This window comes from Anomaloglossus baeobatrachus, chromosome 2 (assembly GCF_048569485.1).
Source record: "Anomaloglossus baeobatrachus isolate aAnoBae1 chromosome 2, aAnoBae1.hap1, whole genome shotgun sequence".
NCBI classification, from domain to species: Eukaryota; Metazoa; Chordata; class Amphibia; order Anura; family Aromobatidae; genus Anomaloglossus; species Anomaloglossus baeobatrachus.
The window spans coordinates 663,678,314-663,705,102 of NC_134354.1; the positions used below are offsets into that span (position 1 = coordinate 663,678,314).

The 26,789-nt window shown below is 45.8% G+C and overlaps 1 protein-coding gene across 6 annotated transcripts in view; it reads left to right on the forward strand.

The window, feature by feature from the left end:
* Positions 1–26,789, forward strand: part of DTX3 (deltex E3 ubiquitin ligase 3) — a 117,741-nt gene that overhangs the window by 23,838 nt on the left and 67,114 nt on the right. For 2 of the 6 annotated variants that reach the window (XM_075337086.1, XM_075337085.1), the window contains exon 2: positions 7,901–7,961. In XM_075337086.1, the coding sequence (XP_075193201.1) occupies positions 7,949–7,961 (13 nt within the window). In that variant the 5' untranslated portion in view covers positions 7,901–7,948. Of the gene's footprint in view, positions 1–7,639; positions 7,962–8,555; positions 8,638–8,938; positions 9,019–26,789 lie in introns of those variants that run through there. The other 4 variants (XM_075337088.1, XM_075337089.1, XM_075337087.1 and 1 more) reach the window with 4 other exon arrangements.

Below are 26,789 nucleotides of genomic sequence, written 5' to 3' on the forward strand. Positions count from 1 at the left end.
AGAGGGACGTCCCAAGGGGGAGAACCTCTACTCTACTAAAGAGGCAAAAAGGGACATTTTATCAGTTCCTGTCCCTCAGTGGCCAGGGAAAGACCGCAGTAAGAAAATTCCTAGACCAAGGCTGTTTGAGGGGTCCCAACCTGGGTCTACGTATATCATCAACAATGGTGTCTCAATGTTTAATATCCACCAGGGTTAACTTTGGGGGCCAAGAAATTCCTATCGCTGTTTTACTAGACCATGGTTCAAGTGCAAACATGACCGTTGAACAGTTTGCTTGTTCCACAGTGTTGGATTTGAAGGTGTTATTAAATCCTGTTCAGATATTTGTCATTGATTGTTGACGGGGCTTTTTTGTGTGTACATGGGCTGGAACTCTGTATGTATTCTGAACGGATTTCATGTTAGGTGCTGAAGGGCCTTCCTGCACAAATGGTGTAGGGGTTTCCTTGGTTAGCCTTACATAACCCCAGCATAGATTGGCAGACTCAGGAGATAATGAAATGGAGTACATATTGTAAAGACCACTGTTTGGGTACCTGTATTTCGGCGGTCACCACTAGCCTACCTGGTCCTATCTCTGATTTTTATGACGTGTCCTCAGAGAAAGTCAGGAGTTGCCGCCCCATAGGCCTTATGACTGCACCATAAAGTTGATCCCGGGTGCAAAATTTCCCAAGTGTAAACTATATAAGTTGTCTGGTTGTGAGAGATCAGCTCTCAAAGGGTACATAACAGACAGTTTAGCGAAGAAGCACATTAACCCATTCACGACCTAGAACGTAATGATACGTCCTAAATCATGAAGGGGTGATCACCACCAGTTGCTGCAGTGAGCCAGTGGTGATCCCCGCACATGTCTTCTGATTTGAACAGCAGACATGTGTGCCTCATAGGTGCAGGTGGATCCGCGAACCACCTGCGCCTGTTAACCCAATTTAAAGCACCACAGCAGGGAATGCGCCTTTCCCCGCTGCTATCGGAGGCCACGTGACGGAACTGATGGTTGCCACGGTAGCACAGGGTCATGTGATAATTTCTGTCGCTATCATGACGTAGTTCCTGTTACAGCCGGCAGAGCAGCAACTGGAACAGTAACGCAGCATTTCTCCTGATCAGAGCAATGCTGCTCTGATCAGGAGAAATGAATCAGTGATCAGACTGCTGATTCTTATAGCCCCTTAGAGGGACTAGTAAAATAAAAAGTTTAAAAAATTGAAAAAAAAATATATAAAAAAACCTAAAAGTTGAAATCACCCCCCATTCGCCCCATTGAAAATGAAAGGGTTAAAAAAAATATGCACATATTTGGTATCGACGTGTTCAGAAATGCCAGATCTATGAATATATAAAATCAATTAATCTGATCGGTAAATGGCATAGCAGCAAAAAAATCTAAACGCTAAAATTACGTTTTTTGTTTGTCGCAAATTTTGCGCAAAATGCAATAACAGGCAATCAAAATGTAGTATCTGCACAAAAATGATACCATTAAAAACGTCAGCTCGAGACACAAAAAATATCATATAATATGGCTATCACTGAGCCCCATATCCCAAAAAATTAAAACACTGGGTAGCAGAAAATGGCGCAAAAAGTGTGCTACTTTTTATGGACAAACTTCTGATTTTTTTGAACCCCTTAGATAAAAGTAAACATATACATGTTGGTGTCTACGAACGTGTACCGACCTGAGGCATCACACCGACATATCAGTTTTACCATATAGTGAGTATGGTGAATAAAATACCCCAAAACAATTGTGCAATTGCATTTTTTTTGCAATTTTTCCACACTTGGAATTTATTTGCCATTTTCCAGTTCACTATATAGTAAAACTTATGGTTTCATTTAAAAGTACAACTCGGCCCGCAAAAAACAAGCCCTCATATGGTAAGATTGCTGAAAAAATAAAAATGTTACAGCTCTCGGAAGGAAGGGGAGCAAAAAAAGTCTGAAAAACGGAAAATCGTCCGGGGGTGAAGGGTTTAAGCTGTCATCGTCTCCAGTTGCGGCTGATTTCTTCTTTTTCAAAAAGAATGATGGTTGGTTACAGATGTGCCTGGACTTCCAGGAGCGCAACCAATTACGGTTCGGCAACAGGTTTTCGGATGGATCCCATTACATTATAGGCTATATTAAAATGGGGCCGTCCTGGAAATATTAAGGCTCTACAATGTTGTTTTTTAGGCTTTGCAAACTAATACAGAAAATTTATTAAGAACGTTTGTGCCACAGCAAGTCCTTTCACTGACATGACTATAAAAAGTACAGACTTCTTGAGATGGTCTGAGGGCTTTGCGTGCACGTGACTGTCTTAAAAATGCTTCTCATTGGCACCTGTACAGTATTGATAAAGCCTGATGTATCTCAGAGAGGTGGGGGTGGGACCTGTGTTGTCTCAGGGTCCGTCTGTTGGAAAGCTGCGTCTTTTCGCCTTCTTCTCTGACAAACTTCGGACAGAACGTAATTACGATATTGATAACGGAATTATTTGCAATCAAATTAGCATTTGTGGAATGGTGACACCTTTTGGAGGGAGCTATCTATCCTGTAATTACTGACCATAAGAATCTTCTCTACCTTGAGTCTGCAAAGCGGCATACTCTGAGACAAGCTCGATAGTCATTGTTTATGAATAGGTTTAATTTCTTTGTAACTTATAGCCCTGGTTCTAAAAACATGAAGGCCGATGCTTTTCCCGGGAGTTTTCCTGGAGGGGAGACCCTGTGAGGAACCTGTGCCCATTCTTCAGAAAGGGGTGGTGGTGTTGAGCTGGCGCTTACGATGGATTTTGAATCTGAGATTGCAGAAGCTCAATGTGATGCGCCATCTGGGGTTCTGGTGAATATGTAATTTATCCTTCTGAATCTTCAACTTAAGGTTTTGAGGGAACATCATGATTCTGTTCTTGCTAGTCACCCTGAGATTTAAAGAACACTTCATGTCATATTGATGGCCCAAACTTCAGACTGATGTGTGGTCTATGGACTGATGTGTAGTCTATGTATCTGCCTGTGCCATCTGTGAGCTCTCTAAGGCATCTCACTCTTGTCCTTCTGGATGTTTGCAGCCTTTTTCTGTTCCCAGGCAGCCTTGGACAGACATTTCTATGGATTTTATAATGGATTTACCCTCATCTGCTTTTAGTGCGGCCATTTTGGTGACTGTTGATAGGTTTTCTAAAATGATGACACATTTTATCACCTTACTATCCTTATCGAATGCCAAGACTTTAGCTCAGGTGTTAGTTCAGCAAGTTGTTAGTCGTTTAACTCCACGGAGTTCCCTCTAATATTGTCTCGGATAGAGAAACTCAGTTATTATTATTATGTTATTATTATAGCGTCATTTATTACATAGCGCTTTACAAGTGAAAATGGTATACATAAAAACAAGTACAACAATCATGAACATTACAAAAATAGACTGGTACAGAAGGAGAGAGGACTCTGCCCGCAAGGGGTCACAGTTTACAGGGGATGGGTGAGGCTGCAGTAGGTGAGGACCGAGCTGGTTGTGCAGTGGTGTAATGGTCTGAGGGTTATTGTAGGTTGTAGGCTTGTCTGAAGTGGTGGGTCTTCAGGTTCCTTTTGAAGGTTTCAATGGTAGGTGAGAGTCTGATATGCTGGGATAAAGCGTTCCAGAGTATGGGGGAGGCGCGGGGAAATCTTGTATGTGATTGTGGGAAGAGGAGATGAGAGGGAGTAGAGAAGGAGATCTTGTGATGATCTGTAGTTGCGTGCAGGGAGGTACTGGGAGACTAGGTCACAGATGTATGGAGGAGACCGGCTATGGATGGCTTTGTATGTCATGGTTAGTGTTTTGAACTGGAGTCTTTTTAGCAATGGGAAGCCAGAGAAAGGTTTGGCAGAGAGGAATAGAGAGGGGAAAGGTGGAGTTGCCAATGTATATGTAAAGCGCTGTGGAATTAATAGCGCTATATAAATGAATAAAATGAAATGAATGAATGATTAATCGGGCTGCAGAGTTTAGGATAGATTGGAGAGATACAAGAGTGTTGGAAGGGAGGCCACAGAGATGGAGGTTGCAGTAGTCAAGGCGGGAGATGATGAGGGCATGCACTAGTGTTTTTGCTGATTTTTGGTTAAGGAATGCATGATAGATATTTCAATTCATTCAATTCAGTCATTGTCAAAGATTGGAGAGCCTTTTGCTTTTGGTCAGGGTTTATGTTATCACATTCTTTGTCATTCGATAGTCTAATGGGCAAACAGAACATGTAAATCACAATCTGGAGCTTTATTTACGTTGTTTTGTAGCTGATAATCAGAAAGAGTGGTCCTCTTTCCTTCCTCTCGCTGAATTTGCCATTAATATTTGTCATCATGAATCCACTGGGGTATCACCATTTTCTTGTGTCTATGGTCGGCATACCCAGTTCTGAACCTTTCAGGAGGAGCACTCGTCAGGGGTAACTGGAGAAGAGTTATTTGTCTTAGGCTGGTTTCACACTACGTTTATTTAACATGCGTCAGGAACGTTTTTTTGCTGCAAAAGCGGATCCTGCTTTTACAGCAAAAAACGCATGCAAACGCATCTGTTATTTTGCAGGATCCTGTCACTGGATGTTTAGGGGCGGGCATTGGAGTCATGTGATCGGGAGTGAGGGGAACTAGACTGGGAGCCGGCTTCTGACAGCTGCAGACGCTCGTAACCAAGGTAAACATCGGGCTTGGATACCCGATATTTATCTTGGTTACGAGTGTCTGCAGCTGCTAGGAGCAGGGCTGCCTGCACACGTAACCAACGTAAACATCGGGTAACTAAGAGAAGTGGTTACCCGATATTTACCTTGGTTACGAGTGTCCGCAGCTCTCAGGTGGGAGAGAGAGGGAGGAGAGGAAGGGGGAAAGACAGAGATAGAGATCGAGAGGGTGAGGGAGGGAGGAGGAGAGAGAGACAGATCACGCGAGACTGGTTCTGGGCATGCTCAGTAGAGCAAGCAGGATCCTGTCTATCAGCATGCCAGCGTTCACCTGCGTTTGCGTGCTGTTTAGTCAGGATCCGGTGACATGCAGTATTTGGACGCAGCTCAAAAACGCTACAAGTAGAGTTTTTGAAAGATGTTAAAAAACTGCAAGTCGCTGGATCCTCACTATAACGCACGCAAATGCAGGTGAACGCATGTTAACGCGAGTCCATTGCAAATGCATTGAAGTGAAAACGCATTTGCACTGGATCCGTTTTTCCGCTAAAAAAACGTTATGGACGGATGTTAAATAAACGTAGTGTGAAACCAGCCTTATCTTTATCGTCTACATGGGAGAAGGTTCAGCACTATTTGCGTAACATGGATTCTAAATACAAAAGTGTGGCTGACTGTAGACTTGTGCCTGGTCTGGACCTTTGTGAGGGTGATCTGGAGGGATTATCTACCAAGAACATTAAACTCAAAATACCTTCTTTGAAATTAGGCCTCTGGATTATTGGTCTGTATAAAATTACTGTGGTCATCAATCCTGTAGTTTTCCACCTGGCACTTAAATTGAAAATCCATAATGCTCAGATCCCTGTTAAAAAAATATGTGGTTTCTGAAACCTCTCCTCACTGACCTCTGCCTCCAGTCCTAGTTGATGGGTCATTAGAGTTTCAGGTTTTAAAAATTGTTGATTCCCTAACAGATTAGATTTGGTCAGGAGAATAGTGAGGCATGAGGCTTCAGCGTCTCCACCTTCAAGAGGTAATCCAGAGGTCATGTATAGCCTAGGGTTCCTTAGCGTGAGGGACAATATAGGAGCATCAGCATCCTGTCACTCACAATCCTACAGTCACATCGTCACAAATACAGAATCAAGGCAATGAGAAATAATAAGGGAGAGGTGTAGCCTAAAAGAAATCTACTTGAGTGCACTGACCCCCAAAATAAGATATCAATGATGAAGTGTAGGTTTTTATTCCTATTTCAGAAGTAGAACCTATAACATGGGCAAGCCAGGACTAATTAACTAGACTTGTTAACCATGATAACAAAACTGGGACTAAAAAGTGACTATACTTTAGGGCTTAGGACATATGGTGAGTAAAATGGTCTGAGTGGAATGTGATAAAAAAAATTTGCATTCCACTCAGACCCATGTTACTCAATGGGGCCGTTCCCATCTGCGATTATTTTCTCAGCCCTAAAAACAGACTGAGAAAACAGTTGCAGCATGCTGCGGGTGAAATCCTATCCGTTTTCACTCGCACCCATACAAGTTTATGGATGCGAGTGAAACATCGCATTGCACTTAGATGACACCGGAGTGCAGTGCGATAATTGCATCAGCTGGCAATGGAGGAGATAGGCAGACTAACCCCTCCCTCTCCTCCGCAGCGTCCGCACTCTCCTCCGCAGCTGTGATCCGATTGCAGGATCGCAGCACAGTGGCATGACACTTGGCTCATGGCAGCTGTGCAGCGGGAAAATCGGATGCCATACGCTCGTGTGGCCCCAGCCTAAATCTTGTGTTATCATTCTACCTGGCGCCCTCTTTTTTCTTCTTGCAGCCTTCTCCCCTGAGACTGGCATTCTGCTCCTCCCATGTCCTAGTTGGGTTATCAATAGTTTGGGGAACACAGTGTCTGAATGATGCCTTCCCTGTGTTGTGGGCACATGATGTAGACCTACCACTGTGACAAAAAAGTGAAGAAAACTCCAGTATCCGAATAAAAATTAAAACATGGCTTTATTGAAAAAATTAAAACATGGCTTTATTGAAAAAATTAAAAACTAGAAAAAAGCATGACAATATTTCAAGTAGATTAGATAGTCCGTCTATGCATTTCGAACAGTTAACCTGTTCTTAATCTAGTCTACTTGGAATATTGTCATGGTTTTTTCTAATTTTTTCAATGAAGTCATGTTTTAATTTTATATGCGGATGCTGGATTTTCTTTAACTTTTCTTCCAAGTCCCACCTGATTGCCAGTCAGGCTTCCGGGCACCGCACCCTCATATAACAATCTGGTGAGCTGTTCACATCTTTACGTCTTCCACTGTGGCAACCGTCTTGAGACGCACGTGGTCTGGACCACCTGTCACAGCAGTGGAGACAACGGGAGGCAAACAAAGGGCACCAAGTAGGGTAAATATTAGGGATGATTGAAAACCTCAAATATTCGGCTTTGCCAATATTCGATGAATAAGTCGCCGCTATCCGCGAATATTCGATGCGCAATGTAAGTCTATGGGAAGCCCGCATAGTTCCGAATAGTTGTTATTCGGGTTTCCCATAGACTTACATTGCGCATCGAATATTCGCGAATAGCGGCGACTTATTCGGAAAATGTTCGCGAAGCCGAATATTTGAGGTATTCGATCATCCCTAGTAAATATACGTGGGAATTATATTGTCAGTTTCCAATTCCATAGTGGAGATTCTCTTTAAAGTCAATGGGGAACCCCAAATATCCTAACATTTCTCCGTTAGAGCCAGTTGTGATGTGGCCGTGACACTTCATACTGCGCTGTAGGAATAAGAATATGCACAATATACACTGAGGTATCTGCTTTCTAGCAAAGATGATGTCTGCTGAAAGGAGGCAGGAGAGATGTTTGTGGGCAGGCCAGAGTACTGCGAGCACATGACAGGAAAAGCCAGTCAGTACGGTAATGCAGGGCCTAGGTAACAAAGGCATTGTATTTGGCTGGCAGTGCCCTGTCCTGTGCATTGTGTGCTCATCACGCTGCTGGGGATGACGCCGGATCGTCCTTTTCTTGCATACATCAGTTTCAGTTTAGCAGAAACCAGGCCCTTGTTTTGGTCTGAGCCTGGAAGCATCCGCCCCTGTCAGCCTGTGTATTGTGAAAGTGCAAGAAGAGAGTGCATGAGACGGATGGACCCCGCTGCTTTCATTTCATTCTAACTCTTCCCTTTTATGTGCTCTTTTTTCCAGATCACTTCAAATAGGACCTGTGGGGATTTCTCGCTGTGGAATCAGCCCATGGGGTCTCCAGGTAAGAAGCCTCATTTCATTACGTGTGACAATTTAGTGGAAGGCTGGAGGAGGATAACTACATTAGGGCTATGATTTCCTCCAGAAGGCTGCGGAGTGGATGCAATCGCTGCTGCTTTCCTGGCTGTTTTCATAGTAATAGCCATTGCATTTTTCTTTCTTGGCTGCTCTTAATATTCATCCAGGTTCTGTTCCTTGCGTTTTTCACATTTCCGACATACACGCTTTACAGAGGTGAAGCCATTAACACTGACATTTTCTACTCTGAGCCGGAGATTCTTGTGGGCGAGTCAGACATATTTTATCAAATGAGTGGGTGCTGAACAGTGCCGGCCGTGTTTATAGCCACGGTAGGAAGGGTCCTGTGTTTTTCACAGCATTATTTTTATACAGGAGCGAGCACAGTGTGAGGTAATACACGGGGAGTAAGAACGGATTCACACCAGTTTTGTGATCGCGTTTTATCCATTTGTATAAGTATATAGAACGCACACCCGCAATAGTTATTCACGCACGTGTTTTTTCTGCGACCTACAAAAAAACTCAAAACGGAGCAATTTCGATCCAGTTTACGGATCATACTTGTCAATTCAAGGGTCTGGGTGCGTGTGCCGTCCATTCGGTAGGAGAAGCTTAAGAAACGTGAAAAGAGGATCATACACGGATCGTAAAAACAGGTCAGTATGTCTTTTCACGTACTTGAGTAGGAAATTGTAAGCATTCTGATATTCGTATATACTGTAAATCCGGCTGCCGTCCATGTCACCATGTGTCGGAGATGATATATAGGGGAGTTTTAGGTTTGAGGAAGTGGATTGTAACTGGGAAGGGAAGTTCCTAGTGGTTGTCATAAGCAGTACAATATTGGGATGAGTAATCTCCTCCAGCCTTGTATCCGAGCTCTTATTGTGTAATGTTACCGGACGGCTGAGCATTGTATCTTACCATAGAAGTTAAGTCTTTGTTCTCAATTTGCAGATAGTGCCCTTCATTTTGGTCTCCTGAATCCGATTAATTCTGAAAGTTGTGCCTGATTTCTCAGTGGGAGGGGGTCAGAGGTATGTTCCTGTTTTCACTGTTTGAGGGTGAGTGTCTGTCCCTAAGGCCCCTTTCACACTGCGTTTTGCCTTATGTTTAGTGGTCCCATTGGGGCATCCGTCCGAACCGCCCCTCCCACACTCCGCAACGCGTGCACCGACGGGGCCATTGACTGTAATGGAGCAGACTACGTTAGCGTGTGCTCTGTTTTATACCATTTTCGGACATATACGTTTTCTGCAGTAGTAGACTTCGTTTTGGTGTCCGCCTGCAGAAAACGTATGTGTCCGAAAATAGTACAAAACAGGGCACACACTAACGTAGTCTGCTCCATTACAGTCAATAGCCCTGTCGGCGCATGCGTCCGAAACACATTTTGCAGGGTGGGGGAGGGGCGGTTCGGACGGATGCCCCAACAGGACCACTAAACGTAAGGCAAAAAGCAGTGTGAAAGTAGCCTAAGCTGTTGTATGTGTACATGTAAAAGTCTCATGCCACCCGGTAGACATTGGAAGTAGACCAATATGTTGTGGTCTATGCCTAAGCGAGAAGCCTCGTCCTCATGTGTCCGGATCAGTAGTAACCGCTGTGTATGACAAGTGAAATCTTCCAGTTTCAGAATAATAGGTGTCATGCAAATTTGTTTTACAATAAATGACACTACTGTAGCCGAATGTCAGTGTATGGTTGATTGAAGTATTTGCATTGCTAACTTAATGGAGTATTAAAAGTTGAGTTCTCCCTTTGACGTAGTTAATTACAGTGGAGGGATAGCTTGATCTGAAGAAAATGGATTAATGCTTGTTTACAAAGCTGTAAAATTGCAGGTTATAGAGGAAACGATGCCTTTGTCTTGTCATGTGCTCAATGGAAGGAAGGACGTTGAGCGGCATGTCAATATGACTGCTGGAGTAAGGCTGGAAAGATAAAAGACCATTATCATAAATGTTATGTATTATCAATGCAAAGAATGTTTATACAATTATTGAGTAATATGATGGTTATTTATTTTCTGTTATGTTAAATTTATAGATTTTTTGGGGGGCTAAAAGTTTGTGAATACATGACCATCACATGAGCATGGAGACATGACACTCCAAAACCATGAGCAGTGAGCATTAATATGTCATTTTGGACCTTTTTGCACCTTTAACCACCTCCTGTCTTCAAGAAATACTTTCCACAATATTTTGGAGTCTAGGAAATAGTGAGGTCTGGCAATGATGTGGTTAATCCCAAAGTTGCAAGTCATTCTAGGTCCTCCACAACAAACTCATCAAACAATATCATTATGGACTTTGCTTTTTTCGTGAGGGCACAGCCATCGAGGTGGAACCGAAAGTTGGAAGCATACCAAGGTTTAAATTGTGGTGCTGTAGCATTAAAGGGGTATTCCCATCTCCAAGATCCTATCCAAAAATGTAGTAGGTGTAATAATAATAATATTAGCAAATACTGCCAAATAGAAATGTAATATAGTTTTTCTGATATAGCCATGTCTCTTACCTCATGTTCAGGGCATTACAGGACCTTAGGTATCCATGGTTACGACCACTAGCAATTAACTTACTGTGACTATATCCGTGGTCGTAACTATGGATACCTAAGGTCCTGCAATGCTCTGAACATGAGGTAAGCAACAGTGAATCAGGAGAACTATACTACATTTCTAATTCGAGGTATTTGCTAATATTATTATTATTACACCAACTATAAATTGGGACAGGATCTTGGAGATGGGAATAATCCTTTAAAGGGGTGGTTCACCCATTTTTTTTTTTCCCCAATGATTCTCACTTACCATTGTCTGCATCTTCTGCATTGGCTTCTGTTTCCATTTCTGGCACTGAGCGGCGCTATCCTGCACGCTCAGTGCCTGTCACATGACCCCCTGGAGCTGTGTCCGCCAGCATCCTCTGACGTCCCGGCATTTCCGGGCTCTCAAACTGGACGGGTACGTCACAGGATGCCGGCGCCACTCACACTGATTGACTGGGCTGTGGGCGGTGACTACCGCACGTCACAGCCCAGCATCGAGGGGAGGATCCGGAGGACGCCAGTGTGTGGAGCGGTGAAGGCAGAGCGCGCGCTTAGCAGCATTCAGCTGTGGGAGGTATGGGCTCCAGTGTGGAGTACAGGGGGGGTTTCCTCCACTGAAATCCCCCCTGTCCCGCAAGTATGTGATCACACTGTCCACCCGCCCGCTGTGCTCAGCTGTCAGGAGAGCGGGCGGTGTCGGCAGTGTGATCATATAATCCCACCAGCAGCACAGGTGACCGGACGCTGCATGGGACCAATCTGCTCCACTCTGTCACCTGCACAACAAGTCCCACAGTGGAGACAGTGACATGTAGCATCCGGTCACCTGCACAACAAGTCCCAGAGTGGATACAGTGACATGCAGCACACTATGTGTCAGAGCAGAGCATGTCACCAACTTGCTCTGCTCTGTCACCTGCGATGCTGCATGTCACCAACTTGCTCTGCTCTGTCACCTGCGATGCTGCATGTCACCAACTAAGGGTAAGTTCACACAGTGCGTTTTTCGTGGCGTTTTTGCGCGTTTTTCTGGTGCGTTTTTACTCAGAAAACTGCATGACTTTGCTTCCCGAGTAAAGTCTATGCCATTGTGCGCACTAGGCGTTTTTGCTGCGTTTTTTGCGGCGTTTTTTACCACATTTTTGTGCTGAAAACGCAGTGACATTGCTTCCCCAGCAATGTCTATGGGTTTTCAGAAGTGCTGTCCGCAGACAGCGTTTTTTTGTAGCTGCGTTTTTGTGTTGACCACAAAAATGCAGCATGTCAATTATTTCTGCGTTTTTCACTGAGTTTTTCACCCATTGAGTTCAATGAGATGTTCAACAACGCAATGAAAAACGCATATAGCTGCGTTTCTATGACTAAAAACGCAGCTATAAACGCAAGGGGTGGGTACTAAAGTGACGTGTACAGGAAGAGGATTCCTTCTGTTGGTAAACACAGAAGCATGAATCCTCCCGGTACCGTCACCGCTGCGTCCACAACCCGCCCGGTGCCATGTCAGCTCCGTGCGGCGCCATGTCTGGGCGGGAGGTGGAGGCAGCGGCGAAAACCAAAGTGAACAGTAGAAAAAAAAAAAAATGTCATAGTCACCTATCTGCAGGGTCACGGTGCCATGTCCGCTCCCAGCCCCTGTCTCTGTTCCGCCGCTCTGGCTGTGTGCAGTCTCCCCGGGGCACGTACGAAGCTTGCAGGACCTGGTGGTGGATCAGCTCATCGATTCTCGCGGTGTTGCCGGCTTTTTTGCGCCCGGCCGGCTATCAGCTGCTCCTGCCGTCAGGGGACTTCATCAGCTGATTACCGGCAGCTCCTGCAGCGATGGGACAGGATCATACTCCTGTCCAATCGATCGCTGCAGGAGCTGCCAATAATCAGCACATAAGTATGTATTTATTTATTTTTTTTTTCGACTGATGCATCAGCTGATTGTATAAAAGCCGATTATACAATCAGCTGATGTGTCATGTGATTCACGTAGTTTAACCTGACACATCATCTGATCGCTTTGCCTTCCAGCAAACCGATCAGATGATATTGGATCCGGATTGGACAGCGCGGGACCCTAACCCAGGATTACTGCGGAGGGGGGTTTATTTCAATAAAGATGGAGTCATTAATTGTGTTGTGTTTTATTTCTAATAAAAATATTTTTCTGTGTGTTGTGTTGTGTTTTGTTTTTTTTTATCATTACTAGAAATTCATGGTGGCCATATCTAATATTGGCGTGACACCATGAATTTCTATGAAAGCGCCATTTTCTGGGGTGGCTTCGGACTGCAATTCGCAGTGGGGGTGCCCAGAAAGCTTGGGCACCCTGCACTGTGGATTCCAATCCCCAGCTGCCTAGTTGTGCCCGGCTGGACACAAAAATTAGGCGAAGCTCACGTCATTTTTTTTTTTTTAATTATTTCATGAAATTCATGAAATAATTAAAAAAAAAGGGCTTCTCTATATTTTTGGTTCCTAGCCGGGTACAAATAGGCAGCTGGGGGTTGGGGGCAGCCCGTACCTGCCTGCTGTACCCGGCTAGCATACAAAAATATGGCGAAGCCCACGTCATTTTTTTTTTTTCTTTTTTGGCAAAAAACTGCATACAGTCCGGGATGGAGTATGCTGAGCCTTGTAGTTCTGCAGCTGCTGTCTTCTCTCCTGCTTACACTAGTGAATGGAGGATGCTGAGCCTTGTAGTTCTGCAGCTGCTGTCTGCTCTCCTGCATACACTAGTGAATGGAGGAGAGCAGATAGCAGCTGCAGAACTACAAGGCTCAGCATCCTCCATTCACTAGTGTATGCAGGAGAGCAGACAGCAGCTGCAGAACTACAAGGCTCAGCATCCTCCATTCACTAGTGTATGCAGGAGAGCAGACAGCAGCTGCAGGACTACAAGGCTCAGCATCCTCCATTCACTAGTGTATGCAGGAGAGCAGACAGCAGCTGCAGGACTACAAGGCTCAGCATCCTCCATTCACTAGTGTATGCAGGAGAGCAGACAGCAGCTGCAGGACTACAAGGCTCAGCATCCTCCATTCACTAGTGTATGCAGGAGAGCAGACAGAAGCTGCAGAACTACAAGTCTCAGCATCCTCCATCCAGGACTGTATGCAGTTTTTTACCCAAAAAGAAAAAAAAAATGACATGGGCTTCGCCATATTTTTGTATGCTAGCCGGGTATAGCAGGCAGGTACGGGCTGCCCCCAACCCCCAGCTGCCTATTTGTACCCGGCTGGGAACCAAAAATATAGAGAAGCCCTTTTTTTTTTTTTATTTCATGAATTTCATGAAATAATTTTAAAAAAAAAATGACGTGAGCTTCGCCTAATTTTGGTGTCCAGCCGGGTACAACTAGGCAGCTGGGGATTGGAATCCACAGTGAAGGGTGCCCAAGCTTTCTGGGCACCCCCACTGTGAATTGCAGTCCGCAGCCACCCCAGAAAATGGCGCTTTCATAGAAGCGCCATCTTCTGGCGCTGTATCCAACTCTTCCAGCTGCCCTGATGCCGGGTGGCTAGCCGGGTAATAATGGAGTTAGGGCTAGCTGTATATTATCAGCTAGCCCTAAGCCCGAAATTCATGGTGTCACGCCAATATTATACATGGCCACCATGAATTTCTAGTAATGATAAAAAAAAAAAAAAAAAACACAACACACAGAAAAATATTTTTATTAGAAATAAAACACAACACAATTAGTGACTCCATCTTTATTGAAATAAACCCCCCTCCGCAGTAATCCTGGGTTAGGGTCCCGCGCCGTCCAATCCGTATCCAATATCATCTGATCGGTTTGCTGGAAGGCAAAGCGATCAGATGATGTGTCAGGTTAAAGGATGTGAATCACATCATACATCAGCTGATTGTATAAAAGCCGATTATACACTCATCTGATGCATCAGTGCAAAAAAAAAATAAATAAATAAATACTCACGTCTGTGCTGATTACCGGCAGCTCCTGCAGCGGAGTCTGATCATGGCCCATCACTGCAGGAGCTGCCGGTAATCAGCTGATGAAGTCCCCTGACAGCAGGATCAGCTGATAGCCGGCCGGGCAACACCGCGAGAATTACGATCAGCTGATGCGTCAGGTGACTGCATCAGGTGATCCACGGCCAGGTCCTGCAAGCTTCGTACGTGCCCCGGGGAGACTGCACACAGCCAGAGCGGCGGGACCGGGACAGGGGCTGGAAGCAGGCATAGCACCGGGACCCTGCAGACAGGTGAGTATGACATACACACACACATACACACTCACTCACACACTGTATATATATACACACACTGTATATACGCGCACACACACTTTCTTCCCCTGGCTGTGTAGAGCTGCTGCTGTCTCTGTATGATTGATCTCCGTGCATCCACTGGGAAGAGGCAGGGAGGAGGGTTTGGGTGGGAGCAGAGTGGGTGTATTAGACACAATGGGTGTGTTAGATAAGCCAGACACCGCCCTAGAGCCACAAAGAATTCTGGGACTTGTAGGAACTGAACACAGGAAGTCAGAGGAGAGATTAACCCCATCAGAGCTGGAGCCAGCAATGACCGTGTGCTGCTAGTGCACAATGAAAGGTAATTTTGCTGAAAAAACATAATAGATGTGTTGAGGGGTACATATTAGCAAGATTTATCAGAAAAAAAAAAATCAGTTTTGGTAACTGGACAACTTCTTTAACTTTTACCTTCAGTGCAAATTAGAGGCCTAGCCCAAACCCTGGAAGAACAGGACCATACCATTATTTCTCCTCCATCAAATTGTGCACTATGTATCTGTCTGGTAAGGACCTTATTTTTATTCCTCTTAGACCCTGTGCGCACTGGGAAAATGATTTCCCTTAAGTAAAATGCACAGAATTCCACACCTACAGCAAAAAAACACCAAAAATGCACAGAAAATCCGCATGCGTTTTTTCCGCGGTTTGGTGCGTTTTTGATGCAGATTTGCCGTGGTTTGCCTGCGGTATTGTCCCTGCGATTTTTAACCATATTCAATAGTAAAGACGCAGGTACCTGCGGAAAAGAAGTGACATGCTACTTCTTTTTGCTGCAGAAATTCTGCAGCAAAACCTATAGGGAAAAAAAACCCCGCAGTGTGCGCACAGCATTTTGATTTTCTCATAGATTTTGCTGAGAAAGGACTGCAGGAAGGTTATGACCATTTTCGCGCACAGGGCCTTAACCTACCATCTTAGGCCCGTTTCACACGTCAGTGAAAAACACTGACGTTTTTCACTGGCGTGTAAAACATGCACATGTCCCTGCGTGTGCCGTGAATCACGGCACACGTGGGTTGTCTAAGTGCAATCCGGGCTCCGTTCTCCGTGGCCCGTGATTGCACTTAGTAATCAACTCACCTGTGCCCGCTCCCGCTCTCCATGGTGCTGATCGCTCCTGCGGTGCAGCATCCGGCCGGCGGTGACCCCTGCAGCAGCTGCTTCTGGGTCGGCTGTGTCGTGCATCATGAATATGCGTGACAGTAATGAGCCGGCTCAGAAGCAGCAGGCAGAACAGGCTGCAGAGGACATCGCTGGAGCCGGGTGAGTTAAAATGTTTTTTATTTTAAAAGCACGTTTTTTTCTGGCACGTATTTCACGGACCACACCACTGTGTGGTCCGTGGGACATCAGTGATGCCAGAAAAAAATGGACATGTCTCCATGCGGCAATCACGCACACGCGGGTACGCCGCACGGAGACACGTGCAGTGACAAATCACTGACGTGTGAGCAGACCCATTCATTATAATGGGTCTGCGTATGTCAGTGATTCTGGTACGTTTAAAAAAAAGCACAAACGTACCAGAATCACTGACGTGTGAAAGAGGTCTTAACCTGCGATCAATTGTTCACTTATACTATATGCTGCAATACCAGAGTATACAGTATAAATCATGGTCTCATGTGAAGCTCAGCCTATAGCTGGACTTCAAAGAAGTACCAAGATGGCAGTGATGGGGGCCTTCAGCAGGCCCGTGGCTACCATGGTTACCCAAAAGCTCCTCACGTTCGTGCCGTGGAGGCTGGCAGGCATTGGTGAGCACTTGCATTGTCAATAATGCCATGTAAATTTAGCTGTCAATGATTAACAATGGCATTTAAATAGTTAAACAGCAGCAATCATGGCTACTGCCGCTCATTGCTATTCCGAGCAATGCCAGCTATGAATTAGGCTGCTTTCACACTGCGTTCCTTTCCCTGCCCAATGGTCCCGTCGGGGCTTCTGTCCGAACCCCTGCAAAACGGGTTTCAGATGTTTGCGCCAACAGGTCCAATTGACAATAATGGTGCAGACGGAGTTACCATGCGCCCAGTCGTGCACCATTTTCAGAGGTATACAGTTACTGGAGGCGGACACCGAGACGTAGTCTACTACATCTGGGTGCTCGCCTCCAATACTCATACTCGCAAAACAGTGCATGACAGGGCGCACGGTGACTCCCGTCTGCACCATTATAGTCAGTGGCCCCATCGGCGCATCCTGTTTTGTAGGGGGTTTGGACAGAAGCCCGATGGGACCTCTGAACAGGGAGTATGGAGTGGGTACAGCTCTTGAGATCGCACTCTGCGCACTCATATTCTGGCTGTGACATGCATGAACCGCAGAGTGCGCAAAGGGGTTAAAGCAAACAGTCTGAACTTATAATTCAATCAGCATGCCAGATGAAATCAGCTGCCTTGTCCTTGTTAACACTGTCTCCTGAGCTAATAAATAACTCAAGTGATGTAAGCAGGGAGTTTTAATTTAGGGCTGAAATTCAGGGAATTTTTTTTACGTTATACAGAGCAACCTGGGCACTTATATGAAGCATTCTAGAATGCTGTATATCAAGGTTTACTGGTGGTGACTGCAGCTTATAAGGGACAAATCTGGGGACAGTTTCCCTTTCAAGTGGATCTGTCAGCAGGTTTTTGCTATGGAATCTGAGAGCAGCATGTTGTGGGGGCAGAGAGCCTAATTCCAGCAATGTGCCACTTTCTGGGCTTCTTGGTGCAGTTTTGCTAGAATCTCTGTTTTCTCTGCTGCAGATCTAGCAGAGCTTGGAATGCTGAGATCTGTATAAGGGTACTGTCACACTTTAGTGAAGCTCCAGCGATCCCACCAGCGATCTGACCTGGTCAGGATCGCTGGTGCGTCGCTACATGGTCGCTGGTGAGCTGTCAATCAGGCAGATCTCACCAACGACCAGTGACCAGCCCCCAGCCAGCAGCGATGCGTGGAAGCAATGCTGCGCTTGGTACTAAGGTAAATATCGGGTAACCAAGCGCTTGGTTACCCGATATTTACCTTGGTTACCAGCGCACACTGCTTAGCGCTGGCTCCCTGCACTCCTAGCCAGAGTACACATCGGGTTAATAAGCAAACCGCTTTGCTTATTTACCCGATGTGTACTCCGGCTACTTGTGCAGGGAGCAGGGAGCCAGCACTGGCAGCGTGAGAGCGGCAGGCGCTAGTAACCAAGGTAAATATCGGGTAACCAAGCAAAGGGCTTCGCTTGGTTACCCGATATTTACCTTGGTTACAGCTTACTGCAGGCTGCCAGACGCCGGCTCCCTGCTCCCTGCACATTCAGATCGTTGCTCTCTCGCTGTCAAACACAGCGATGTGTGCTTCACAGCGGGAGAGCAACGTCCAAAAAATGAACCAGCACTGTGTGTAACGAGCAGCGATCTCACAGCAGGGGCCAGATCGCTGCTCAGTGTCACACACAGCGAGATCGCTAATGAGGTCACTGCTGCGTCACAAAAACCGTGACTCGGCAGCGATCTCGCTATGTGAGAAGTACCCCTAACCCACTAACACCCCTGACTGGCAGCTTCCTGTGTACACTGTGCATTGTCAGCAAGTTGCTAGTCAGTGGTGGAGGTGGGATTATCTGGACAGGTTTGCACACAATTCCTCCTCCTGCAGTGATAATCTCCTGATAAAAATACAGATTGTTTTGTGCAATTAAAGCAAACAGCCTAATAAGTGACACATACCTGGAGTCAGGGGTTCAGCCCCTACATTATGTTTGTCTCATTTTAAACTAACAATTAACAATCGAATCTAAATAGGGAAAGTTTGTAATAATCTCAAACATTTTGTCCATGACTGTACAGTAGATGTGATTTTCACCCAAAAAATCCAGAAGTGGTGCCCGTGTCTGTATTATATTTTTCCTCTGATTGTTCCACTCTTGGTTTTGGCCACAAATACTGGAGTAAAAACTCACCAAATACTCAATGTGTGCACGTGGCCTTAACCTTCACCTACTGAGGGCGATAACATTATGCTTCACTGTCGGTTTGTTTGTTTTTTCAATCTAGTTTGGAGTGTATCCAGTTTTGCAAGAAAATGTCATCAGATGTGATAACTGCTATCTTTTATAACTTATTTTTATATTACTAGACATGAAAAGTAAAGACTTGCCTTGGAAATCTATTCGCTTGTAATTACTGTGCAGATTTTACAGTGGTTGTTATAACGGGGATATACCAGCCATGTGTCTAGCTTTGGGGAGAAACTGTATATTCTATACTTTCTACACTTGTACATGATATACTGCAGCGCTGGAGAGCTAATGATGCTCAATTAGATATAAAAATGAGAACCAGCAGGGTGCCCCCGTTTCTATGGAGCCCCTTCTCAGCAGCAGTGGGGGGCTAAAAAGAGCCCTTTGAGGGGTCACAAAAAAATGAATAAAACTGGTGCTTATTTTTTAATACATTTTTTTGTAATTTTTTTTTTAGTTTCTCATTGTAGAATTTTTATTTTGTTTTCTGTACAAGATTAAAGGGAGTTTTCATCTTTCTGCTGTTATCTGCTTCAGATCAGCCACATGAGCCATATGACACAATAGACTAGAGATGTTACATGACTGCTATGGGATAGTGTAGGAAGGGTTAATGCCGCTCTGCCATGAATAGAAGGAAACTCCAGGAAAAATTTATGGTGATTTTAATTAACAACGCGTTTCGGAGAGTTCTTTCTCCTTCATCAGGTCGAAAAATATCAGTTTTTTCCTTGAGATTCCTTCTAGTCATGGCAGCGCCGCATTAAGCCTTCCTGCACTATTCCAAATCTCCCCGGTCACACTTTCCCGTAGCAGTCATGTAACATCTCTAGTCTATTGTGTCCTATGGCTCATGTAGCTGATCTGAAGCAGATAACAGCAGAAAGATAAACATTCCCTTTAATCATGTACAGAAAACAAAATAGGCTGCACCATTCCAAATCTACCTACACGTGGGGTTGCAGCAGCTGTGTTGTACGCCTGAACAGTGGATGTGACTGTAACAACCCACCAAGGGGAGGCTTTTTCACTGATTTCACCCTCATTCATCACGCGTGTAAAGGCCGCTTTACACGCAATGACATCGCTAACGAGATGTTGTTGGGGTCACGGAATTCGTGATGCACATCCGGCCTCGATAGCGACGTCGATGCGTGTGAAATGCAGGAACGACCGTTAACGATCAAAAATACTCACCTAATCGTTGATCGTTGACACGTCGTTCCTTTCCCGATTATTGTTGCTGTTGCACGACGCAGGTTGTTTGTCGTTCCTGTGGCAGCACACATGGACGAATCACTGTAATGCAAGTGTCAGCGTTGCATCCGCTGGACGACGCAGCGTCGTTATTTTGACGTTGCGCCGGGCGGAAGGAACGCAGCATGTAACGTTTTTTTGAGTGGGGGAAACCTTTATTTTTCACTACGCATGCTCATTTTTTTTTTTTTTTTTAAATCACAGAAACTTTATTTTGTTTCTCGGTGGCCGAACGTTCAGCTGAGCGCCCGGCCGCCGGCATGTGAGAGCGCTCAGCTGAGCGCCTGGCCGTCAGCATGTGAGAGCGCTCAGCTGAGTGCCGGCCGCCGGGATGTGAGAGCGCTCAGCTGAGCGCCGGCCGCCGGGATGTGAGAGCGCTCAGCTGAGCGCCGGCCGCCGGGATGTGAGAGCGCTCAGCTGAGCGCCCGGCCGTTGGCTATTGAGAGCGATCAGTTGAGCGCCCGGCCGCCGGCTATTGAGAGCGCTCAGCTGAGTGCCCGGCCGCCGGCATGTGAGTGCGCTCAGCTGAGCGCCCGGCCGCCGGCTATTGAGAGCGCTCAGCTGAGCGCCCGGCCGCCGGCATGTGAGAGCGCTCAGCTGAGTGCCCGGCCGCCGGCATGTGAGTGCGCTCAGCTGAGCGCCCGGCCGCCGGCTATTGAGAGCGCTCAGCTGAGCACCTGGTCGCCGGGTGATCAGCTGATCGTTCACAATAGTCTGCTGCCTGTAAAACTGTAAAGAAGAAAAAAAAAAAAAAAGCTTTCCGTTATTTTGTACGATCCGTTGCATCCGTTGTGCCATTATATGCAACGCATTCGTTGCATCCGTCAGACAACGCAATGCAACGGATGCCGTTCAACACAAGTGTGAAAGTAGCCTTACATTACAGTGGGCACCGGCTCTCAATGAAGGCTTTCCTACAGTAAATATCACTGCAATAATATCCAACATAGGGGCTGGGCTGAACTTTTAGGGTCCTAATCCTGGGCCCGCAGCAGCCCTGAAAACCGGGCTCTGTACCCTGGAGCATTGGGTACATTGTCTATTCATTCATTGTCTATGGAGCTGCTGGACCTGTTCTTCCGGCGTTTCGCAGACTGTTTACACTGCACAATTATCAGGAAACAAACGTTCCTAGGAAAAATCATTCTCAATAATCTGCCAATGTAAATGCCCCCTAATTTGTCCAGGATGCCGCGTAGCACAAGCATTGCATAATTCAGAGCAGACACGTCAGCGGGCTTGTATACTGACTGTCATAAATAGTTTTGTAGAGAGCCATGCAGGGAAATATGGTATTAGCATTTTAATTACTCTTCCTTGCTGTGCTTATCAGGGTGCATGGACGCCTCTGTCCAGATTCCCCTGCCCTGATGGTAGCTGTGACTGACAGCTGTCTCTGTAGGAGCAGTTATACAGGGAAAAAAAAACATTATCACGCTAATTGTAAGTGTATTGCATTTTGCTATGTAAGGAACCTGTCACCTATGTCTTGTATGAGCAGTTGGAGGCAGGTCCCCGGCGGCTTCTTCCTGCCCCATCCCCAATGACTGATAGGCCTCTCCCTATGTGTATGTATAGGACGAGACCTATTATTATAGGGGAAGGGGTTATGTTTTCTTTGAAGTGTTTCACAGTAAATCATACACTGCTGCAACAGTTCAACTGGTCTCGGAGTCCTTCTGCCCATGGTTTGGGCAGCATGACTTAGCTTACAGGTTCACTTTAAAGAGCACCAACCACCAGAATTTATCTCTATAACCATAATTGAGTGCTATACTGGTGCTGTCAGGCTGATTCTATACATACCTTTAGTGGTCAGCTCGGATGTATAGGTTTTGAATCACAAGAAGGTAAAGTTTGTAAAATGAGCCGCCTTTTGAGTGACAGCAGCGGCCGATCAGCTGACAGCTGGGGTGGGTATTCATAGTGATTCCCGCCCCGCTGCCTGTCCATCCTCCCCCTGTTATTTATGCTAATTCTTTTTTAGAATAGTTTTACTATCTGACTAGAAGGACCTGTGCTGATGTCATACCCATGTGACCAGAAGGGGCAGGGCCTCAGCCAACAGAAAAATAATGTTCCTTCCTGGTATCAGCTATGCTGGCTGAGACCCCGCTCCTTCTGGTCACATGGGTATGACATCATCAGAGGTCCTTCTAGTCATATAGTAAAACGATTCTATAATGGAATTAGCATAAATAACAGATAGGGGGAGGATAGACAGGCAGGGTCAGGGGGGCGGGAATCACTATGAAAACCCACCCCAGCTATCAGCTGATCAGCAGCTGCTGTCATTCAAAAAGCTGCTCATTTTACAAACTTTATTTGCTTGTGTTTAAAAACCTATACATCCGAGCTGACCACTAAATGTATGTATAGAATCAGCCTGATAGTGCCAGTATAGCACTCGCTTTAGGTTATATAGGAAAATCCTGGTGATTGGTGCGCTTTAAATATGTATCTCCTCCATCACATACTCTCCATGAATTTTCACTCCAAAATATCCAGGTGGGCACTCCTGGTGTGGTGCAGAAGTGATGGGTTGGAAGACCCAATATACAAAACTTCTCAAAGACCAGCACTCACAAACGTATTCTTCTTATCTGTAATCTATTTTCATTTCCATGTTTTCAAACAGCAATATGATGCGTTTCGGCTTGCGTCTGAAGCATTTCTCAAGTGTAGCATGCTTCATTTGAGAAAGGCTTGAGACACAAGCCGAAACGCGTCATATTGCTGTTTGAATACATGGAAACGAAAATAAATTACAGATAAGAATAAGTTTGTGAGTGCTTGTCTTTGAGAAATACTCTCCATAGGAAGGATACCATTAGCTGATGACCGAGGACTCTGCTTTGGGTTTAAAGGGAACCTGTCACCAGGTTTTTCCTTTGAGCTGCGGCCACCACCAGAATCCAGAATGCTGTATACAAGTTCAGGCCGCTCTGTATAACATAAAAAACACCTTTATTATGCTCACCTAGGGCGCGATCCGGTCCGATGGGTGTTGCTGCTCTCGGTCCGGCGCCTCCTCCTTTCTTGCGATTGCCTTCCTGCTGCCCAGCCTTATGTGCATGACGCATCCTGCATCATTCACTAAAAGACCTCTATTGCGTTCCTGCACATTTTAATCTGCCCAGCTGGGGGCATAACAAAGTACTGTAATGTACAGGCTCGAGAAAAGGTCAAACACCGCCCGCGCATGCGCACTACATTACTTTCATCTGCCCTCAGCCTGGCAGATCAAAGTGCGCATGCGCAGGAGCACAATGGTGGCCTCTGTGTCAATAATACAGGACGTGTCCTGCACATGGGTCTGGGCAGGAGGACGGTGATTACACAAGATGGAGGAGGCACCGGACTGAGAGCAGCGACAGCCATTGTACCGAATCACCCTTTAGGTGAGTATTATACAGGTGTTGTTTTATGTTATTCAGCGTGGCCTTGGCTCTTATATACATTATTCTACAATACTGTATGGAAGGGCTTACAGGTGGTGGCCGCAGCTCATAAGGGAAAAACCTGGTGACAGGTTCCCTTTAAAAACTAACACACGATCTTGGCCATACCGGTACATTCAAGGTCGTGAAGGGGTTAAAGAGGACTTGCTGTCACCAGTTCAGAAGTGGACAGTTTTTGCTCTTGTTGAGTTCTTACTGCCCCGCTGAGTACTCTGCTCCGCTTTTTGCTTCTTGTAAACCTAGAGATATGGGCCTTTGTATTTAGTGTAAATTTTGATGGTTTTTAAAAAGCGGGTGGTGCTTATGGGAATCTCTGGGGGCGTCTTTAGGCTACTCGCATAAATACCCTACAAACCACACCCCCTTGTTATAAACAAAAAATAGGACTAAATAAAAATGCCCATATCACTAGGACCAAATAGTGGATTTAAAACCCCCCCAGAATACTCAGGGGAGTAGCGGGAATTAAAGAAGAGCAAAATCTGACAAGTCCTCTCTAAAGGATGTATCTATCAACAGGCGTGTGTACCAGAGCGCTACAATGCAAATAGGTAAAATCATAGATTTTTTCATTAATGCTGTGGTCTATTTGACCATATGGCAGCGGTAGTCCTAAATTTACAGATGCCTGTCAGGCATAGCATTGGTCTCCTGCAGCAGCTTAGGCTGGTTTCACACTACGTCTTTTTAACATCCGTTGAAAACGTTTTTTTAACGGAAGTACGGATCCTGTGCAAATCCGTTTTGTGTTTAATGCATTTTCAATGGACTCACGTCCACTTCCGTTTGCATTCGTTTGCGTCCGTTAGACGCAGGATCCGTCATTTTGCGTTAATTTAACATGTTTCAAAAACGCAACATGTAGCGTTTTTTGGCTTTGTCAAATTAACGTATGTCACAGGATCCTTGACATTGCGCCGCGAGCTGCAATGCATGTCAATGAGTGCTGGATCCTGCCTACCAAAAGTCGTTCAGTTGCGCAGTTGCGTTATAACAGGATCCTGATTCTGTACTGAGCATGCCCGGTACAGTCTCTCTCTCTCTCTCTCTCTCTCTCTCTCTCTCTCTCTCTCTCTCTCTCTCTCTCTCTCTCTCTCTCTCTCTCTCTCTCTCTCTCTCTCTCCTCGTAACCAAGGTAAATATCGGGTATCCAAGGCCGATGTTTACCTTGGTTACCAGCGTATGCAGCTGTCAGAAGCCTCCTCCCAGTCTAGCTCCCCTCAATCCCGATCACATGACTCCTTTGCCCGCCCCTAACATCCAGTGCAGAATCCTGCAAAATAACATATGCGTTTGCATACGTTATTTGCTGTAAAAGCAGGATCCGTACTTCCGCTAAAAAAACGTTTTCAGCGGATGTTAAAAAGACGTAGTGTGAAACTAGCCTTAGATGTTTGCTCTGTAATACATGGGGAACGGTGATCTCCTCTTATAAATGACAAGCCAAGACCGAGATTTTACTTTGCAATACAATTTATTAAAAACAGTGGAATCATTTAATTAAAGATATTAGACAAGTCTTAGAAAGCTAGTCCTGATAATGAATGTGTCATATGCTGGGGAATTGCTCCGACACTATTGTATGGTGCTCCACCATTAATGAGGCTCCACTGAGTGGTGAATGTCTCTGAGCAGTCCAGTAAGTGATAGTTTATTAATAGGAGACCTTACAGAAGGACATAAATGGTGGGTTCTTTGCATATGTATATACAAAAGGACACAGAAACAGCTAGTGAGCCCGCACCATAAGAGCGCAGGGAGTACAGAATACAGCGCAAGACAGTATGCAAATATCAATAGAAGTTTCTTATTAGAACACGTAATTTATTTTCTCTCCTCTATATGCTTTAATGTAAGAAGAGGATTTAAGTTGGTGGTAAGGTGATAATCTCAAGACACTAATTTCAGGTCATCATTCTGGATCAATCAGCAGGAATATCTGTGACTCAGGAGCAAGCAGATGAGGATTCTTCTATTACATAGCGCTTTCACTCCATTAATGGCCTCATTAATGGTACCGATCCATAATACAGCACCCATAGAATAAATTGTTACTAGATCAATTGTCTTAAAGGGAATCTGTCAGCAGTTTTTTTTCTATGTAATCTCAAGACAGCGTGCTGTAGGGGTTAACACACACATTTCAGTGATGTGTCTCTTAATACACTGTATCCTGTTGTTTACCTGAAAGTTTGTTTTAACTTCAGGAGATTATCATTGCCGGACTAGCTCCGTTAGTCCGGCACGCCCCTGCTGTGATTAGCAGCTCACTGTCTATAGACATTGTATATAGGTATAGGGCAGGGGTGGGGAAACTTTTTACTGCTGGGGGCCATTTGGAATTTTCTACTAACCTTTGGGGGCCGCACAAAATTATCAACTTGAAAACTACCCTGTTATATTTGGTCAAACGATTAATTAACTCACCCCTACTGTGGAGGCAGAAGCTGCTGCTCTTTGGTGCGGCTGTGATGTTCGGTGATATTGATCATCTTGTTTCTCACAGCTGCTTTTCCAGGTTTGTCTCGGTATGGAGATGCTGGGTGCATATACATCACAGGAGACGCTGGGGTGCATAAATTACAGGAGACACTGGGAGTACACATCACAGGAGGGGCTGGGGCATATACGTCACAGGAGGGGCTGGGGCGTATACATCACAGGAGGGTTGGGGCATATACATCACTAGGGGGGCATGGACAGCCCTGGCAATGGCACAGACATGACTGGGGACAAGGACAACACTAGGTGGCAGCACGGACTGCACTCGGAGGCAGCACGGACTGCACTCGGAGGCAGCACGGACTCCACTCGGAGGCAGCACGGACTCCACTCGGAGGCAGCACGGACTCCACTCGGAGGCAGCACGGACTCCACTCGGAGGCAGCACGGACTCCACTCGGAGGCAGCACGGACAGCACTAGGAGGCAGTATGGACAGCACTAGGTGGCATCACTAGGGGGACACAGACAGGACTAGGGGAGCATAGACAGCAGTGGCGAGTACAGAGCACTGGGGGGGTACACAGTACTTAGGGGTGGCACACAACAGTGGGGAGCACGGACAGCATAAGGGGCGCACAGAGAGCACTGACCGTGGCATGGACAGCACTAGTGGCAGCATGGACAGCATTAGGTGGTTCGGACAGCACTGGGGGAGCATAGACATCACCCAGGGGGTACAGACAGCACTAGGGGGGCACGGACAGCAGTGGGGGGGTTACACAGTACTGAGGGGGTACACAGCACTGGGGGGTACACACTGTACTAGGG